Genomic DNA, 21,128 nt, shown 5'->3' on the forward strand with positions numbered 1-21,128 from the left:
TTTCCAAATGCATCTTATGACTTCAGCTACACCTGGAAAATGGATGTGGTATCTCCAGTATTACTTTGATTGAAAAGTTAAATTATAGAGAATATTCTACTAAATTAAAACATTACTCAGATGCTACAACGCAGTAAAAAGGTAACAATTTAGTCAACAATGAAAAGGATTTGTTAGCCTTCAAAAATCCACCCTAATTTGTTCAAATTTTGTGCTGCCTTCTATTTGAAGACGCTGTGGTTACGAATTGTTGAAAAGAGCTGCAGAATGTGTTGTCTTAAGCAACACTCCAAAACATTTTTGGAGCTGCACATCCTTTTTCTTTAAGAGTGTGAAACAGGAAACATTATTTTAATCTCTGTGGCACACATTTTTTCTCCTGGCTGTTTTAGCGCAGAGTAACCACTTGGCATTTAAGCTTCTCTTGCTGCCATTTAACAGATCTACGTCGTCTTCTCCTTTAAGCCATTACAGAAGTCCTCATTTATGTGTCTTCCCTGTATCAGCATCATTACAGTGTATTTTTCGTCTTACTTGATGGCTGAAAGTTCATCTTAGGGAATAAATGCAGTAATATTCAGGTGTAGTTCAAAGTGCTATAAAGACTTATAAAGAGCTATATGTCATGTTTGAGGTCATTATTACAATGAGACAAGTTAACTAATATAAGATGCTTTTGGTAAGCCACACCCAGTGTATTTGGTCATTTACTTAAAGTCATCTGTGCATTCACATCATTATTGCACGTCATCTTTGCTCAGTGATTATTTCTTTCTTTTTTTTTTTAAAGTGCACGTTCAAAACAAATATCATGAATCAATCGATCTCTCAAAACATACCTCTCATTACCTGTGTGTGGTGAGAGATGTTTGTGTGTCCATTACTTTCACAGTCATTCACTTTTGATGCATTGTAATTAATTATGTTTTCTGCAAAAATATCTATACCTGCAGTCAATCTCTCATTGAAAATGGAAAGACAGAAATAAGAAGATAGTGTTCCAGGTTATGCTGCTCTTTTAAGACGGAGAAGGTTGCCACAATTGATTACATCTAAAGCAAACAATCACGCAGGAATTTTCAGAAGCGAGAATCAAGGCAGCGTTGCCGCCTCCAGTATTACAGAAAGGTTAAATAATTAGTGCAACTTTGTAGGTTAGAAATTACGTGTTTGGCTTCGACAAATTAAACTGAGGTGGATGATTAAGACGGAGATATGTGGTAATATCTCGCTGAATGAAATGTGAAGCTTCACAAATATCTCCACCCACACTGTTCTGGGCTCAAAGACAATCCCCTCTGTGCCCGTCACAGTAGCTATCACTTTGGTGTCATGTTTCTCTAATAAAACCCCAGTCTTAATTTAAAGTCACATACCTCTCTGTACTTTAACACTTACTTCTGTGAAAGCCTAACTTATATTTGATTAGTAAATTAGATACGACTTGTACTTATTGAAAATGTTACAGAAAAATAATGTAGCACTCAAATGATAGATTTGAGTAATTCAGTTAAAGACTTTAATGTATTCTTGTTTACTTTACTGAATTATATGGATTTCCCTGGGGGAAATGGGGATGTGATAGCGATACAGCCTCACAGGATGATGGAGGAATGATTTAATGTGAATTTCAGACAGGAATCTGAAGGTGATTTTGACCGTGATGTCCACTGGGCAGTCTGGTCACATAAAATGTCCTAAAAAGAGTCTGAGTCTAACAATTCAAATATAAAGGAATATATTTCCCAATCCTAAAACGAATTAAAGATGAAAGGAAGCTAGAAATGTCAGTCAGTTATTTGACATTGAGGTGTGAGGTGTGGGTTGAGTGGAGGTCGCTGTCACTTTTTATCTGTACATTGTTCCAGATTCTTTTTTTTCCTTTTCCCAAAAGTCTATTAATGAGGAAAGTTCAACGTTGATGGTCAGAGACATCACCTTAACCTGAACTAATGTGGTTTAATAGTTGTAAAGTCACAAACGCTTGAAAAGGGAGGCACCGTAATTAGATTTTTGACTAATTTTGTGACCAACATTCTTCCTTGAGCAGAAAGGAGTGGGGAAATGCAGCGCTGTGACAGCTGATTCTTCAGGAAATTACCCAAAGTTTTTGTAAAATTTTAAATTACACCCCATTTATTCAACCCAGCCTAAAAGTCGAGAAATAAATTATGACCCTCCACAATGAGACAGCAAAAGGACACGTCCTCTTTCCAAACAATGTACTGCACCCTCAGGGGCTCAGTCTGTGACAGAAGAATTGAGGTGATTAGTAACTGATGTCAGCCCAGGGAATGGACTTAAACTGGATCCACTGCAAATGGAAGGCTCTTACAAGGCCAAGTGGTCTGAAGTGTGTGTGTGTGTGTGTGTGTGTGTGTGTGTGTACTGAGACTTTCAGTCTCCAAATTGGGGTATATACAGTACATAGACACACAGACACATATTAAAGTGTGCTGAGTGTTTCCTTGCTGACACATGCTAAACTTATTCACAGATAATTCAGCGGTGTTAACAACACAAATACACACACAGACACACACAGAGCTGGACTTGATCCCCATTCTGCAGATGTGACACATGGTTGAATAATGGGCTCTGCTGCTTGCTGAGATAAATGCTTGATGGTCCACTTACAGCACTGCTATAATGGGTGATGGCTGGCCATACACACACACACACACACACACACACACGTACAGACTCGCATGTACTGTAAGGTCATACATGTAAACTGGTACATGGATCAGGAGCTTCAAATAACGATCTATTATTTACAACCTAGATCTTATTTTCGTGTTTGGCCCCAGTCATACTGGTTACGATAACATTGTACTCTGTAATTAAATAGCTGAGAATCAGGGGGATGCTGTACTTAGCTGCACAATTCAGAGTATTACAGCAAGCAACACAAGCTGTCAGACTATCACACAGGTTGTAAACAAATCCACACCTCAGCTGAGACCAAATTATTTGGAGCCCCAAATGAGGGTAAAATCTTACTTTACTGCTCTATGAAACCTCCTGTGTCTTGACAACTACAGGAAGTAGAACTTCAAAATCAGATGGGCATCTGCAACAGACAGTTATATTAATAACCTTGAAGTTTTCTTGTGCAAATAAATGGTTTAGAATAGGTACTTTAGAATAGGTACTAGAAAGTATTGATTTTTGGATTTGTTTACAGTCTATCTGATTGTTTGAGCAGATATGTTGTTCGTCTTCAGGGGTTCCATGATAAAGCAGCTGAACAGTGGTGTTGCATCCTGACATCTCAGCAGAGAAATTAATGAGGAAAATTTTGTCAGCAATAGGAGCAATAGGAATAATGAGCAGAACTGCAAAATTACAGTGTGTAACTGGATAATAATTCAGTATTACCAATTTTATCGGTGGATTTGTATCATAATACCACAATTGCATTCTGTTATCTTTTTACAAAATTAATTCTAAATTCTTATTCTTATCCCTTTAAATATGAGGCAAATACTTTATACATTTCTTGCACAAAGTGACTTGCACTTTGTCACGTTTAAAATCTCAAAACTGTATATTTCCATATTAACACGTGAACATGCAGGAGATATGAGATGAACACGTTTCTCTTCTGGTTTTCCAAACTGAAATCCAGATTGATTAAGTCAGTATTCATACAATCACCTGCACTACTGACCTCACTAACCTGATCTGATAAACTTCAATAGGTAAGAAAACTCTCATCACAGAGAATTAATCTGTTTTGACACTTATTTATAGATTCATGATCATTTTTTTCCTCTTTCATTTGTGAGTGTGTCCATGTGTGTTGCTGTGTATTACGATGTGTCCGTATGCATATGACATGTTGACATCCATCTGTTAACACGGCGCTAATTAGCTAGTTTATGAATGGAGATGAGTTTCTTTTTCTCCTTCTATTATAACCAGTATTTATTAACACACTTTCCTGCCAATCCTCAGTTTTACTTTCATACAGTTCCACATATTAACAGTTATAGTGCAGCTGGGTGGGCCTTGCTAAAACGCATGCTGACAGCATTTGCAGATGGAGGAGATAGCGGGTTTCCCCTCATTTAGCAATCCGTCCACCCCTCTGCAGGCTGCACCTCAAGTCGTTACCTAGTGTGTGTGTGTGTTAGTGTGTTAGCATTAGTGTTAGCCTTCATTCTGTTCTACCCATCCTGTCAATTGAATTGGCTGTAATGAGGTGCTAATAAGCCCCACTGACTGCATGCATGTTTAAACATAGTATCAGTAAAGAGACTCGTGTGTGTTCGTGTATGTTTGTGTACATATGTGACTGTATATATATGCCAGCCTGTGGGTGTATGTCACTGTGTAGATGACAGACTGTAGACATGCATGCTTGTGCGTATGAGAGAGAAGTGTGTGTTCATGCAGCAGGTGAGATATTTTTCATCCAACTCCGCCTTTAGGGAAAGTATTCTATCACAACACACTATTCATATATCTGTGTGATAAACTATGACCGTCATGTCATTGTTGAAATATGAGTGTGTGTGTGCGACAGGGTGGAGGCCAATACATCCAGTAGTGACCAATGATAAGCTATACATCACATCCATGCCGAAATGTTTGTGTGTGTGTGTATTTTTTCAGCTGATAGCATTCACAGAAGCTTATGATAAACTATAGCCATCATATTAGTGTGAAATGGCTTGTATTTGCAACAGAAACCATTCATAGCCAGATAGCCAAGATAAGCTTCAGCCATTATACAGGAGTAGAAGTGTGTGTGTGTGTGTGTGTGTGTGTGTGTATTCACGAGTAAAGTAGCATCCAGCTGTCATATGAATTTAGTAGTTTGCTTTTTTAAGAACGTGTTTGCATGTGGAATAAACCTATGACAAACAACCTTACACAAGAATATACAGTCATGTGAAAAAGAGAGTACACCCTCTTTGAATTCTATGGTTTTATTTATCAGGACATAATAAAAAATCACCTGGTCCTTAGCAGGTCTTAAAATTAGGTAAATAAAACCTCAGATGAACAACAACACATTATTTATTTCACAAAAACTAGGCCAAAATAGAGAAGCTGTGTGTGAAGTCCACCCGATGATTTGAGCTTGTAGAAGCACCTTTAGCAGCTATAACTTGAAGTAATTGTTTTCTTCAGCCTCTTCCATCATTGTGGAGGAATTTTGGTGACAAGGCTTGCATTTTTGCCTCCTTAAATCGTATATGACAATACTTAAATATGTTTAAGTGTATTGGATCAATATATGAGGCATATTTTTAAAAATATCATTAAGTAATGATCCAAGTTCCTGTTTTAATAGGATGTTGTAGGAGGACATTTGACACTGAGGGCAGGGGCATGCAGAAAGAAATTGTCAACGCCTCCCCAACTTGGCCACATGGGAAGATCCACTGAGCTACAGTTTCAGTCCAAATGCACTTCACTGTTACTGAGTCTGAGCTGCATTTGTAAAACAATAGGATCCAAAATCTTTATTTAAACTGTATATCTGAGATGTGATTGATTACTGAGCCGCAGTTGGTTGGACTGTTATGTCATACTACCACTGGTGTAGTGCAGGCTAAACACCGGTATACGGCCTATGCCTACTTATTTTTTTCAGTCAGCATTGCACTTCTAAATCTCCTCTGATGCACATCATTCAGTAGTGTGCTGTAAAGCACCTGAGGTGGGGCGAAGATCCTCACCCACCCCACCTCTGATCAGCTTACCCTGATATTCTTACCCTAACTCTAACCAATCATCACTCTTCACCCCAACCAATGAAGGCAGCAAGTGCTTGCCAGTCAGAGGTAGGGTATCGCCTGCCACCTGCCTGGTTCGTTTATTTCAGTAATAATACAAAAAAATATGCATGAGATTTTCCAGTGTGTTCAGTTGCCCCCTTCGAGGGGTTTTTAACTTGACTGAAAGGATTGCTCACATATTAGCCATTTGGTGTGACAGCTAATATCAGATGGAGGAAGGCCTCCATTATGTGCCTGCTGTATGAAAAATTGATGAGCTAGTCTATACCATTTGAGCTGAAGCAGTTTGTGTTCATCTCCTCTACTATTAGGAAGTTAATACTGACATTTCTGAGTTGAATCAAACTTCTCCCAACACATCCAGGTGATCCCAACTGGAAAGAGCAAAGAAACCTGAGTTCAGTTATGAACACTGAAGTCATCCACACTTTACATTAATGCAGGACAAACACATACACATACACACTCATACACATAAACACGTTAAACAAAACACATAAATACAAACATGTCATCGTCATTATTTCTCATATGGTGACAAACACCTTCTCTCTTTTCCTCTCTCTCTTTCTTTGTCTCTCTCTCTCTCTCACACACACACACAAGCAGTGCCATGCACACCATGGCGGAGTGTTTTTTCTACGCCGTATTAATATTTATGACCAGTTTTAACGGCTCTGGCTTTTACAGCCGGGCTCTCAGCGCTCTGCACTTTATTAATATCATAAGGACAATGTCAGCAGAGCCTTTAAAGAGGGTTATGGGTATGACAGAGTGTGTGCATAGGAAGGTTTTTGAAAAAAGGGGAGAATTAGGTGTGAATAGTAGTGAGTTTGTGTGTGCATGCATGCACAGGTGTGTTGCAAGTATTGTGTAGTGAGAGGATGTGTATAAGAGGTGTGTATGTGTTAAGGCTACTGAAATTAAACAGCAGTGTGAGTGTGTTAAGAATATGCTTGTGTCAGCCTTCTCTCTCCTTTACTACTCCTGGTTTTTCCAGTCTAGATAGATAGATAGATAGATAGATAGATAGATAGATAGATAGTCTGTGTGTGTGTAGAAATCATGAGATCCCAAAACACACAAACACAGACTCACACATGAATGAGACTGGTCAAATGGGATGCAGAGGTATAGATCTGTGGCTGTGCTATCAAGTAAAGGACAGAGGGGAAAGAAAAAAACAATTCTTGGTTTAGTTTTAATGTGGTTATTTATTATTTTTCTTTTTATGTCTGTATCATTATATTTTGAATTATTATTTTCTGTCAAATTTTAATTCAATGATCTACTTTTTCCACATTTTGAGAGATTATTTGAACAAATACATTCCACATATAATAATAATAGTAATAACAAAAAATATATACAGCATTTTCTGTGAATGAGACCTTTAAAGTGTATATTATTGCCTAATCCTTAAAACACTGACATACTTTTCATTAAAGAATCCTCCCTGCTTCCATTTGTTTCTCTACCAACTTCCATCTTCTGTCTTTTGCAGTTTTCTATCCCTCTTCATCCCATATCTGTCTATCCACCAGCCTGTTGGTGATGGAGGCATCAGATGTGCACATTTTTTAAAATGTTTATTTATTTATTTTTGGTTTATTTTTTTCTCACAGACTAAAAAAAACCTTAACATTCACATATTATTGGAAAACATGCAGGTTAAACAAAAACAAAAAAAAGTTAGGGAGATTGGTCTGTTGGTCATTTGTGATGTGATGAGAACATAGACAGTGAAATATGTATTTGTCTGATGTAGACCCATGACTCCACAGCATTGTGCTAACACATTAGCATACGACTATGTTGAGTAAAAGTAGTTGGCCATTAACACCATTAAGACTCCAAAGTCAGGCAGTAATTCCTTGCAGCAGCTCTGAAGCTAAATGGCAGTGTTGTGATTTATCACTGACATTAATTTAGGATGTGTACAAAAAGATAAAAAAACATTCAACTACAACCCCTTTTTCAACTGCCATGGATCATTTTCCACCACCTTGAAATCCAAACACTGCTCAGCAGATGGATAGAAGAAAAAACATGCTGCATCAGCTTTTTGGGGGTTAATTTCATTTTTGCAAGGTTTTGATTTGACAGATCACAGTGTTTCATCACTGCGATGTTGTTTTCCTCATTTTAAATAATTCCAGTGATACAACCATTACCTGCTATTGCTCAACATAGAGTACGATGAAGCATTAGCACAGAGCAGGAGAATGAATGATGGATGAGTATGATGTCTATGTTTTCATCTCTTTGAAGTTAATGGACAGACCAATCTCTTGTGAAAAAAGTGTAATTTTTTGCGTGAGTGAAGTGATGATTTCACACGCCATAGAGCTCCTTATTGCCTCTAATTTATTTGATTGACTACTAACCACTTCACAGCTGATTTACAGCTAAATATTGCCAGAGAGTCCATAGATGGTTTTATAAGCCTCTTCTTGTAAAGATAAAGTAAACTAAATAAAGACAAACTATTAAAGCGGCAGCCAGCAAAGAAAAATTCAGCTCATGGCCAGACAAACTGTCAGTGTGTCAGATTGACTGGCAGCCACTCAGCGTCTGTAAAAGCTTTATGAAAGAAATTCAGAGAGTTGATAGACAGTAAAAGTTTTCATATGAGGACACATAGAAAGAGGAGCAGACATGCTGCAGATGGACAGGTTGTACAGGTGGATGAGAAGACCAAAAAAGGAAACAAAAACTTGTAGCCTGTCAGGTTAAAGTGCCAACCAGTCAAATAACTTTTCATTCAAATGAACTAATCCAATGTGTTTGTCCTTCTTCTGGGTTTTGCTCTGTTGTCATCATCGGCCTCACCTCACCATGCTTCAGAAGACATGCTTATTCCTACTCTTATTACCTGTAAGTAGAGATTTCACATCAGGAATAACTCCTTCTTTAGCATTTTTTTGTTCCTTATGACTACCCTTTAAGTTTTTTTGAAATGTTGTCTTGTTTTCTTGCACCCTGTTTAACTATCCTATCATATATTTAACCCTTACGCTGAATTGGAGGACAAACTAAATTTGGATCTCAAAACTCTCAGGATCCTAAAGACATCCTGAAGAAAACTGGCCATACCAAAATCTACTTTCCACCTTTTTGGTTTAGCAGCCAAGTAAATATTTAAGTAAGGTCTACAGGTTTACCTGGCAAAGAGAAACTTTGACTTGATGCTTGGTAGACAAACCCAGCAGCCTGCAGGCGCAATATGTCATTTGGCACGAAGCACTAACTCATAACTCTAAAAGAGTATAAATCCAGACTTAGCTTGCCAATGAAAACACAAGAACAAAGGAGTGGTACAACACAACTAACACTGTTGTGTTGTAAAACTAGATGCACTGACACTTTCAGCAGCTTGCAAAAACCTCTTTACTGGCTATAAAAAGGATATTTAGTCTTTTAATGAAAAGGAAGTCATTCTTTAACACATTTTTAATCAAAACTACAAAAAAGATTTACAGTTAACGAGGTATGAGAAAATTAGATAATAAATGTTTGTCATGTGTAATGTCAAAATATGTACATTTCTCACCTCACTCTAGATTATTCACAGCGACTTACCTGTTAATAGCTTTGCTATGGAAGCTTTACAACCACACAGGGAGAGAGTGGTGAAAATGTGTCTCTTGTATATAAAAAAAAGTCACAAGCTCAGTTCTTCCAACTTTCATCGCCATCCTGCCTCCCAGTCACAAAGTTACACACACATACTGTTAGTGACGCAGTAGTTCCACTGAAAAGCTGCTGGTTAAAGACCATCTTCAATGCAACTTAGTAGTAGTTTTTAGGAAAAGACAGTTTCTTTAACTTCCTGTGCAGGTTTTTGAATCCTGGGATGTAACAGTACACTGTACATTTTCATACTGGATCCACTGGCTGAGGGCTCTCAGGACTGGGTTTGTAATTTGACTACAGCATTAGTTTGGTGGTATGGGGGGAAATTTTTAGTCAGAATTCATTTGCATTGTTTGCATGGTCCGTCTCTTTAAGTGTTTCACCCTAAAAGGTCAGTGTAATTCACTGTTATCTTCTCCACCAAGTGGCCATTTCCTGCTTATTAACCAGTTCTAATGAGGAGCTATTACAGCTGCCTGTTCAGATGCCTAAGCACGTACAAGCACACACACTCCCCAATTACACACATAACCTGCGCAAACACATACGCTCCGTTGCCCCAAGCTCACCTACAAATCCCTGCAGAGAATTTCTGAAAATCTCTGTTCCTCCAGCTGTCTTCAAAGCATCTGAAAATTTCCTCCAAATCTGCAGCAGAGTCCTAACTGAGCGGAACAGTCATCACATGCCAACACTTCTTCTTTAAACAGCCACCCTGAGGCTGTTTGACCTCACCAGAAATTACTTCTTTACACTGAGAAACTGACACAATTAGAAAGATGGCAGCCATCGCTGTGGTTTTGCTGCTTTTCCACACTCGCTGCAGCGTTCAGTTTGTTTCGGCAGAACCAACACATTGGTAGGAAAATGATGCAGACACATATACACTAATACTAACCCACAAGACGATGTAGTCCAAATCAAATACAAATACACATTCCTCAGGTAAAGTATCAAAGTCCTGTGCGAAGGCGAAGTCACACACCACACTAAGAATGACTGTATTCAGACATTTGACTAACGCACAGGAGCAACACTCAAAGGAAACAGAGTAGAGAGTAACCAGCATATAGGCATAGTTGGTATTGTCTGATATTACTGGGAAGCAGATTCTTCCACTGTTTTGTATGTTGCTTTTAAATATCAATATCAGTGCCAGCCTCCAAAGTCCAACATAGTTTGGGCTCTGGAGAACCACAGAAAACAGTCCGCAGTTATAACACAAAATAGCAGCTGTTCATACACATGTGCAGACACACACACACACTGGCATGTATACATACACGCACAGCTATAGCCCAAGGATGTTTACCGTTAGATGAGAGAGGGATTTTCTCTTTCTCTCTCTCTCTCTCTCTCTCCCCTTCTAGCCTCTATCTCTCTTTTCACCTCTCTCTGTATCCCTCAATCTCTCTTTCCCTTGCTGGGTCTGCCTCTAAATCCTGTGATACGCAGATGAAAGTTTGTTTGGGCTTCGCCTGCAGCCTCCTCTGGAGCTACCGCTGTCATCCTGAAGTGACTGACTGCCTGTCTGACTGCAGCACCGGCTGGGGATGACTCCAGGATATTTGAGCTATCTAGCTGCCAACCGGGTGGCTGAGGCCATTCTTGCCGTAACACAGGGGCTCTGTCAATCCCTCGACAAGTGAAACAAATGTCGTTTCCCTTGTTTGATTGGATGCCTTGAGCTTGCCCCCGTTGACTTGCCAGGCTTCTACAAAAATAAATGCAATTCCCTCAGCATGCATCACTTTCTAGGAAAAGAACAGTACAGGTGACCTATAAAAGGCTGTTATATTATTGATTCTGTCAAAGGTAGATACAGTTTTTTCCAAATAGCTGAAGACTACTGTAGGACAAAATTATGACAAAAACTTTGTCTAAACATAGCAAATATTAGATGCTGGTAACACCAATTTCTTCATCACCAACAAAGTCAAAACAGATGCTATAGAAAAAGTTCTTCTACACGTCATTTAACTCGTAGCACCTGACTGATGCACTTTGTGGTTAAAATTTACACCAGTCAGTCCAAGACTTGTAGCTCAGTCAAACCAAAACACACAACCAAAACTGTTTATTACTATCAAACTACTAGCCAGTGTATTGAACACAGTGCTCTTCATTAGAGTCATACACATCATACAAGTTGTTTTTTATTCATGTGTGGTCCAACACCTGATTTACTTTGTTTTGAAGGATGTGTGTGTTTTGTATTCCATATACATACTGCTGTAGTCAGCACAACTTAGTCTGCAGTGATAGCATTTCTTCAGTGTCTGCTGAGGATAAACTAGAACGCTTCCTCTTTTTTCACAAAACTATTCTTGGTGAATATAAAGTATTACTTCCATGTCAAATGATGGAATCTGTGAGTGGTTTAACGTTCCTTGAAAACAACAACATATGGCAGGCTCGACTAACATATGCAGTGATTATGTTATTAGCTCAAATGAAAACAAAAGTAAAAAAAAAAAAACTTGTAAAAACAGGCTGGAGCTCAAAAGGTTTGAGAGCAAATTAACAGATATTGAAGAATGGCCTCCATCGAATGCTGACAAATTAAAAGCAACTCTTATCAATATCTCACATTTACAACTAATTATGATATTTTTCAAAAGCTAGCCTGATGATAGATTCGACTGAAAGCACATAGATTCACAAAACTGCATCCTCCAAATTTTAGAGACACTGAATAATGAACTTTAGTAATGTATTTCTTTAAATGGATATTCAGCATTTGGGAAATGAACCCTTCAGGTATTCATACACCTAATATATCAAATGAGCAACAATTAAAAAGATTTTTCAAGAGTTCACCAAAAGTACACTTACTTTGCTTCACTGCATTTCTTCTTATCTTTTGTCTCTCAGTAATAAGGCCTCCTCTCAAACCCATCAAGAGAAGTTCACCACCCCCCAAACACACACAAAAAAACAATGTATCCACCACGCATCGCTCATTATCGACACATCAAACGGCCTGCAATTAACATCGCCAGGGGCACAAAGTAGTCCATGATTCTCGCTGCAGTCGGCACCCGGCAGGGTAACCTTAGCGCTTAATGAACTGCTGCTGTGACATTCATTAAAGAAGGATTATGTCGCGCTCATTGCCACTCACAATATGCAAGGAATTTGTCATCTAAACGAGTCCATTAACGGGATGAATGTGTGATAGGTAGAGGTGTAGAGACGAAGGGGGGAGGAGGATGAGAAGGCTTTTCTCCTCTCGCAAGTCACAAGTTTCTGTCTGTTACTTTTCCTGCCTCTCCTCTTACATTATGCCTGCTTCTCTGCATTGTCTCTCCTTTTGTTACTTCCTCCATCCTCTGTCTCCTTCCCCACCCCCCCACCCCCTTCCATCTTCCCTCCATTCTCTCCCTTCACCCTTTTCTCTTCAATTTTCTTTGTTCTTCCTTCGCTCTCCATCTCCCCATCTTTTCCATTTGGCTTTCCTTTCTTTGCTCACCTCCTCCTCCTTGTCCCCTGCCCACTTTCTGTCAACGTGCAGTCGGATAGCCAGGAATGGGCCACTCTAAGCTCCAATCACACTGGAGGTTTTGAGGCTCTGACGCCTGTAAATTGGTGTGAAGTAGACTAAGGTTGAATCTGAGGTTGATGGAAGGAAATGATTATGGGAGAAACTTTGCTGGGCCATCTTGCACTTTCCTTCCTCTCTCTAACACTTTCATCTCACTCTCCCTCTTGTTCCCCTGGTTGGGTTTTCTCCTCATTTCCTAGTTTATTCTTGAACTGTTTCATTTGTTTTCCTACTTGTTCACTTTTCACCCTCTACTCCATCTCTGCCATTACAATCTCTCTGTGATTTTTCACTCCTCTGTCTCTTGGCCGAATTGTCTAAGTACTCAAGGGGCAGCACAGCTCATCATCAGATCCCAGACACACACACTAATACACAATGGTACTGCTTTAATTTCATATCTCTGCATAGCTTTCTCAATCACACACACGTAGTATTGCCAGTTTTGTGTCAGCCAGTAGAATGATAGGAATGAAAAGCCATGTTGCCTCCGCATCTGAAAAGCACTCAAGAACATACACACACACCACACTAATACATGCACACATGCGTGAATGCAAATATAATGATTCTGCAGCACATCATTGATATTGAATGCCAGTGTTTAGTGTTGGTGCAGGAAATAAGTGTTCTTTTTTATATAGTGAAGCAAACACAAAGGATTGGCAGACTGGGGAGGAGGATGCATGTTTAACTTTGACACAGGAGACTGGAGTTCAAGTTCTGTGTCAGTCCAACCAAGGCTAATCACCTTTTAGAGTGAACAATTACAACTACCTATTGCATGTTTAGGCCTAATTTTTGTTTAAAAAAAAAAATAATAATATATATATATATATATATATATATATATCAGGGAATTTATCAGGGAATTTATCACAGATGGTGCCACAAGTGACAGGAGGCTGGTACATTAAATTCTTAAGGTTAAGGGCAATGGAAACAGTGTAGAAGTTAGAAGCTAACAGCACATGTACAGAAAACTAAACCTGTCAATCGCTTCAATGGAGTTCTGACTGTGTAGTCCTACTCACTGAATTAAAACACAGCTGAATGGTATATATTACCCATGATCCTCGGCCACTTGAGCAGGTAGTGCTGTTGCTGTAACAAACACACCAAACTCTGTTTATAATTCTTGATATTTCCGTCAGTTTCCTGGCTGGATATCAGAGATGATGACTTAGCATTACTGTTGCACTTGCTGGGCCTGATTCAGTTAGAGGGAGATTGTTCCTGCTCACTTAATTACATAATGCAACAACATGGCAGAGACACAATTCTCCCTATTAAAAGTCAGTGTATCGTCAAAAAATGATTTTAAGATAAAACGGTTACATAATGTTGCTTTAACGTTGCTTGTTTGTTGCTTGTTTAGTGTATACTGAGAGATCAGTTCCCTCGGGTCCTCTGGTAGCAGAGGGCGTAATTTCAGGTATATGGTGGCATAAACTCTGATTTAAGAACAGTTGAAACAGATCAGATCTGCTTCCTTGGTATTAATTTGTTAGAATTAGTTTAACTGAGGAGCACAGGAGCTTTCTGTGTGTGTGTGTTCATGAGTCATGTAATCAGGACCTTAAACAATATTCATTATCTTTAACCAGCTGTCTTTCTGTGAGTTTCATTTCCCTTTTCTCACAGACACCATACTGTAGTGACTCAGCCTTTATGTAGTTCACGACAGCTTTTAGACTTGCAGAGCGAAACTTGATTAGTCATTGTAAGGAAGACACGTTTAATGATCTATAGGAAAGTAGTATTTGTAGTCTTCTAATTTGCCTTTTGGAGTGACTGGGCAGGATGGTGCAGTAAACAGGCGTGTTAGGCGGCTTCGTGATAGGTCACTGAGAAACACACCCACTCACTGGCCAGCATCCGCCAACAGACAGATACAACAGACACGTGTACAGTCACACACAGACGAAAGCGCTGAACATCCAGCACATGCAGTTCTTAAGCCTTCAAGGAGCTCAAGTGTTTTCTCACATTATAGCTGATGCTTCTACACATACACAGCCCACTGTATTGCCACTCGTGACTAGATGTCAGACTCTTTAAGTAAGTTGAAGAATGTGTTGGTGGATTCTGGAGGAGGTTTTTCAGTTGACTTCAGGTTTTTTTTAATATGACTCAACTGGAGATAAATTTGCTGTCAAAATTATGTGTTATTGATACACATATTAGTGATAGTTTTTGTTATTCATTTGTAAAGCACAGCAGGCACCAATGTGAACAAACATTTCACGTACATGCTGTGAGAAACTTGGATAATAGGTCGCTCTGTTGTGACAGCATGTGGGCAGTGCAGGATTCTCACATCACTACATGGTGTTTTGCTGCTACAGTACATACTTTACAGCTTGTAGTCAACACCAACCATGAAAACAACTGAGATGTTTATTCATTATTGTTTTTTATTGTTAGTGTAGGTTGAAATTTAATGTTGGTGAGGAGCAATTTTGGTTCAACAAACAGTTGTATTGTTGTATTAAATGGGATGCTTTGAATTGTCTGTTCAGCGTGATCAAGTGCAACCAATAGCGTTGATTTTATTGTAGATGAACTGGCAATACCAGTATTTTTCATCCTGGCACATTTCCCATAAATTTGTCCATTGCGCCTTTATGCGTCGCACTAACTTTCACTCACCACCTCAGCAGTTGAAGAGATTTGGGAAAATGAGGCTTCACGCAAAACTTGGTACAACTTGAGGCAAGACGTAAGAGCCTCCTCTCCTTTCCAAATAAACATGGCTTTTGCATGAATCATTTCAAACGCTTGTCTCTGAATCTGCCTCAAAGTCCCAAGTACCCTTCTTTATTTCTCAGCTACCACTGTAATTCAGAAGGAAAATGTATGACCATATTTATCTATGTTAGGTCACATATTGCAGTCCCCTAAGTGAAACTGCTTTTTACATATTGCAATCACTTTTTCTTACCATATGTAAGGCTGACCTTTTGGCTCAGTCCTCACTTCCTGTTGGTGAGTGCATAGCTAGCATGATGCATAGAGCCACAGCAATCACATTTATGGAAAATACACCGGGTTAAAAGGTACACACAGTACATCCTGTACAAACTATAATGTAGAGAATTATACAAGTTAGGTACATAAGGGCAAATGTGCATGACAAACATTTGTGAGATAGATAACCAGTATAATTATAGAGCATTTAGAAATATTTTGAAAGCCAAGAAAGGACACTGTGTGCATTGGTTCTCCTCAGCTTTCTCTGCAATACCCAGATGAACTCAAAGCTTTTAGGGCATGATGCTCTTCAAGGTTACACCATACTTTCCAGTCTGCTGGCTTACAAGTGGATCAATGATATATTTCTGCTATCCTTAGTGGGGAATACAGGTCACATATTAGGAATACCTATATACCTCAAAATGCGTCACTTAAGAAGAATTCACGGTCTGCCAGGTCTCAGTCATTATTTGTGAACATGAGCAACTTGCTCTCAAATCAAGAGGCCACTGAGCTGTTGTTAGGTATTTCAAAGCCTCTCCACTGACAAAGAAAAATATTCTTAATATATTTATTTTCTTTTAATAGAGGAAAGGTTTTAAGTTGAAAGTAACGTTAATTAACTTTGGAACTATTTGAACCATTTTCAGCCAAAACCATACTCACTGTTGAACTGTAAAGTGGCTTTTAATAATTTAAAAGACAGTAGCAGAGGTTACTTAAATCTGGCAATAATAAAGTATAATGTGGGGTGTTGCTTATCCACAACTGAGAAATGTCAAAAACAACTTTGCATGACACCAGAGCGATGCACATGGACATTTTTGGGGTGATCCATTACCTCTCTCTGTGACATTAAATAAGACTGAGTTTACTCAGTGTACTTTGATGATAGCTTTGAATTAGAGCTGATTACAGAAGTGCTTGTTGGTATTATTCACTGATAATATCATACCATTAGATGTGGCTACCTTTTTAAAATTTTAGATTTTAGTTTTCAAGTTTTAAAATGCACTTTCAAGTGTAATTAATCTGTGCAATTGGAGCTAAGTTTACAAAATACTATGAGATTTCTGGATATTCTCTTCTACAGAATATGACAATATATGGATCTGCACTGACTGCTAAGTGTGCAGGTTAATTTTAGAGGTCATCCAGGTTTGACTGCTGGTGAGAACAACTGCTCCTCCTCAAATGAAATGGTGCAGCCTCAGTCAGACTAAAACCAGTGGTGCATTAGGAAGCTCCCCCATAAAGACCAGGATGTTCCCCTTTAATGGCTGACAGAGTGTGAATACCAGTGGTAACTTCCATTTATTTGAAACACTCTGTCATTAATAACATATCCTGCTAATGAAAAAACAAACAGCACATCCTTTATTCACATACTGAAGTAGATTTTTAATTAGTCTACTTCTTGTGATATATTTACCAGTGGTTTATGACCACCTAAAACAAATTGAATACAACAAAATCATAAAGTATCTCCAGACAACAAGTTGACAGTTATTGCCTGAATGCTTTATCAAACAAGTGGTCTGTATGCATGTCAAGAGTTTCTGAAGGCTGCAAGGGATAGATCAGTTTTGTCTTCCAAGTCAGGCAAATTACAGTTTTTAGCTGCGTATGAACGACCCTTAAAAATGTGACAAGTCTTATGAGACTGTTATGACATATGCAGTCTGGAAATCTTTGGATCCTGATTTGGACACAGTTGTATAGTCTAGGTGATGTCTTAGCTGCTCCCCTCATAGAGCTGAAGCGGACATTTAAGCTACATTATAGTATTTGACATAATTTCCTTCTGTCAGAAGCAGCACTGCTTTCCTTATGCAGTGAGAAACCAAGTCATATTCATAGTTAAACGAGACACGCTAATTATCACTTCCAGTATGTTCAGGTTCAGAGAACATTTTTGACTTCTGGAGGTAGTTTTTAGGAGATACACGGAGGATAAGACAGTCTGCTTTACGGTGGTACTTCTGCAAGCTTTGGTCCATCTGCTGGTCGATGTCATGTTGCAATAGCTTCCTGTCATTTCTGCCATCTGGTGTCTCAATGGACCTAAAACTGAAGGTAAAACTTAAAATAGCCGATACAAAATGGCCAGCAGATGGGAGCTGTGACATGTGAGGAGTAAATGGAAGTAAAAAAAAAAAAATCATAAGGCTACAACGGTACTCAAGGGACATTTTGTGAGCCAACATACTACTACAACTACATTTACCAGTGTATATAGCCACTGTAGTAGCCACATTTGTAACTGAAGTGCTGAATGTCAACCTCTCCCCACTGACGCATATCGTCTTTGCTCCAATTGTTCTAGAGGAAAAAAAATCTACCCTTCCTCTTAATTTCTAAATCAAATCCCTTCCAACAAACAATTACAGAGTCAAATATTTCCCATTAGTTATGGAGAAGTGAGAGTCATCTTTAAGTGTCCCATTTCTACTGGATGTGGTGCTGGATAAACGCATGGTAATGCAACTGTACTGTTGCTGTGGTTTTACTGAATGACAGATACTGATGTTTGATACCTGATGACAGAATATTGAGGGAATGTATCTTTTTGAGCATTATGGTCTGAGTTTTTTTAAGTATATGAATTTGATTTTATAGTATGAGGTACTGTATGAGATACTGATACAGGATGACTGTCTGAAGAGGGCAGGACATTTGAATGAGGAATTCAAAACTAAAATGATTTTTTGATGCTTTTTTTCATGTCAGTCTGATTTTCCAAGGCAAGAGATCAAAATGTAGCTTGGTAGCTAAGTCTGATCAGTAATATTCCCAAGAATTACATGCATGAACTGCAGGTCTTAATTTTTCCTTGTGGAAATAAATATAATAATAATAACATAATGAACAACAGCATCCCTGGAACAGTGACATAAACTCTAACTGTGTCATGAATGTCAGTACATTTGCTCATAGCAACAACACATGGCTGTGAATAGGTCAGTCTCCTGTTTAAAAGTAAATGGTTAAATATAAACATGTTTTGTGAACTTTTTGATACTGCAATGCATAAAAGAGAATGTTCATCCTCATGTGGCCATTTAATCTCCTCTGTGTTCAAGTCACTGCATGTTCTCACCATAGATGAGCTCCCACTGTATTTTATTTTTGTGATGTATGTTTGTTTGTGTATCTGTGACTGTGTCTTGGCACAGCTTGTGGATTTAAACATATATGCGTGACTCTATGTGTAAATATACCTGTGTGTGTGCGTGTGTGTGTGTTCATACCCGTGTATGCTTGCTGGTGTGCATGTGCTGATACCACTATAGGAAGCTGGCAAAGAAGCAGAAGGAGACTGCCAGCAGCTCCACTCAGCAGAGGGAGATGGGTCCGGTCACCACAGCTGATAAGAGCACCACTAAAGTCAGCACCCTGCACAAAGATGACCCCTTCTCCACCTCCAACCAGGACCTCAACGGATTCAGTAAGTCGAAATCCTCTGTGCTTCTAGCGTCAGTGTGCAGCCTAAATCTACCACCTACAGCTGGCACCATCATGAAGGTCCACTAGAATTACAGAGAATTAAATTCTAATCTCTAAGGGCATGTGTAACAACCAGGGTAAAAAACGGCAAATGTTGTTGAGCTTTGGGAGCAGATTCATTCAAAAACAGTGTAACTAAAACAATTTGTCTTGTGTGATCAATTTTACTGTAATTTAACTTCTGTTTCACATCGTAAACTTTCCTTTGCCCTTGTCTGTACTCGAAAATATGCATATACTATGTCCCTGTGCCATTAATCATTTTGTCAGATTCATTTATTCAAATAGTGGACATCTCATTTTATAATAAAACTCCCCATATGTTCCTCTTTCACTAATATCAGCAGTGTGTTGTGCTGCTTCACTAGCCTCCATCTTACTTAGTGCTGTTGTAATCATTTTTCAACTCTGTTCCCTAATTTTTTTCTGCTCTGTGATGCCTCTTACACATGCAAGTGCATGTATGCATATTTCATTGTGTATTTCACATATGCATCTGTGTGTAACTTAAACTGTAATCTTATGAAAGTCACCCTGCCTGCATGTGCGTGGCTATATGAGTGTATATTCCCAATCTCTTTGTAAAATTGTGTGTGCGTGTATGTGTGTGTGTGTCTGGGGTAATTAGACAGGGCCTCTCAGAAGGGCATTTTTCTCTTGAAAATGTCAGCCTGGCCTTTTGGGAGTGCTTGGCTGTTGAAAGCCAGGGGTGCTGGAGAGGGACTAAGTAGCAAGCTAATGCCGGCCGTAATTGCCTGCACTCTTCCTGTAACTGTCCACGCTGCAATTCTGACGTACAATAATGTTTTTGCATTGGGTACTCTTAGGGCAGTCCACCTTTATCCGGACTTTGGACGTACGATAAAGCTGTGATATTTAAAACTTCTTCTTCTCTGACATTTATTTAGGGATTTATAACATATAGAAAATGAGCTTGCTTTCCTTTTGACCTTAGAGGCTAGATAAACCTTTGCTAGCATTTCTTTTCTTCCAGAGTCTATAAGGTATTGGGTGGATTTAGAAGTGAAGAGGTTAATGTCTTCTGAGCACTGTATACACTAAATGATAAAGTTGTGGTTTTTTGCTGCTAGGCTAAAGTTGACTAGACCTTGCCTGAAGCCAAATATAGACAGTTGGAATAAGTATTCTCTAGCTAGATTTTGGCCATATGTTAAACAAAGTTGGGATTTTCAAATGGTGCTGGACTTTAGATAGATGTTTAAAAAAAAAAAAAAGGTAACTTGCTCTTCAAAACTTCCCCAAGGTTCCATATAGGAGTGGGCAACATGGCCAGAAAGTTGAATCTCTTTTTTTTTCTTTTGATTTAAAAATAGTTTTCTAGGGGGAGATTGTAATCCAGGTTATTTTCTGTAGCTTCAATTTACAGGTGTACCCAAAATCGGTTGATGTTAGAATTTACCAATGTTCCCTAAACGCATCGTAGTACATGCTACGATTAGTGGACGCTAGCTAGGCGGCTATGCACAGAGAAGTTAGACAGGTGTGTTGCCAGAATTTAATGAGTTCGAAGGGACTGAGATAGAGCGTTTAAATGTAGGATCTATCCGAAACCAACTGGTTTTAATGGAGACGCTGTAAAGGTTTTTACAAACTTCACAGAGCTCGGTGGTCTGAACATGACTTCCTCTCTTTTGTGCAGGCAGTTACTGTTTTAACTACAGAGTACTGCTGGGGCTGGTCTTTGAGTGACA

The 21,128-nt window shown here is 38.9% G+C and overlaps 1 protein-coding gene across 8 annotated transcripts in view; it reads left to right on the top strand.

Annotated features, from left to right (window-relative positions):
* The window catches only part of ptprt (protein tyrosine phosphatase receptor type T), a 295,874-nt gene that overhangs the window by 208,564 nt on the left and 66,182 nt on the right, over positions 1-21,128 (top strand). For 4 of the 8 annotated variants that reach the window (XM_018702965.2, XM_051074476.1, XM_051074477.1 and 1 more), the window contains one exon: positions 19,203-19,357. In XM_018702965.2, the coding sequence (XP_018558481.1) occupies positions 19,203-19,357 (155 nt within the window). Of the gene's footprint in view, positions 1-8,600; positions 8,631-19,202; positions 19,358-21,128 lie in introns of all 8 variants that reach the window. The other 4 variants (XM_051074478.1, XM_051074474.1, XM_018702973.2 and 1 more) reach the window with 2 other exon arrangements.

The sequence above is a fragment of the Lates calcarifer genome, linkage group LG12, assembly GCF_001640805.2.
Source record: "Lates calcarifer isolate ASB-BC8 linkage group LG12, TLL_Latcal_v3, whole genome shotgun sequence".
Lineage (NCBI taxonomy): Eukaryota > Metazoa > Chordata > Actinopteri > Centropomidae > Lates > Lates calcarifer.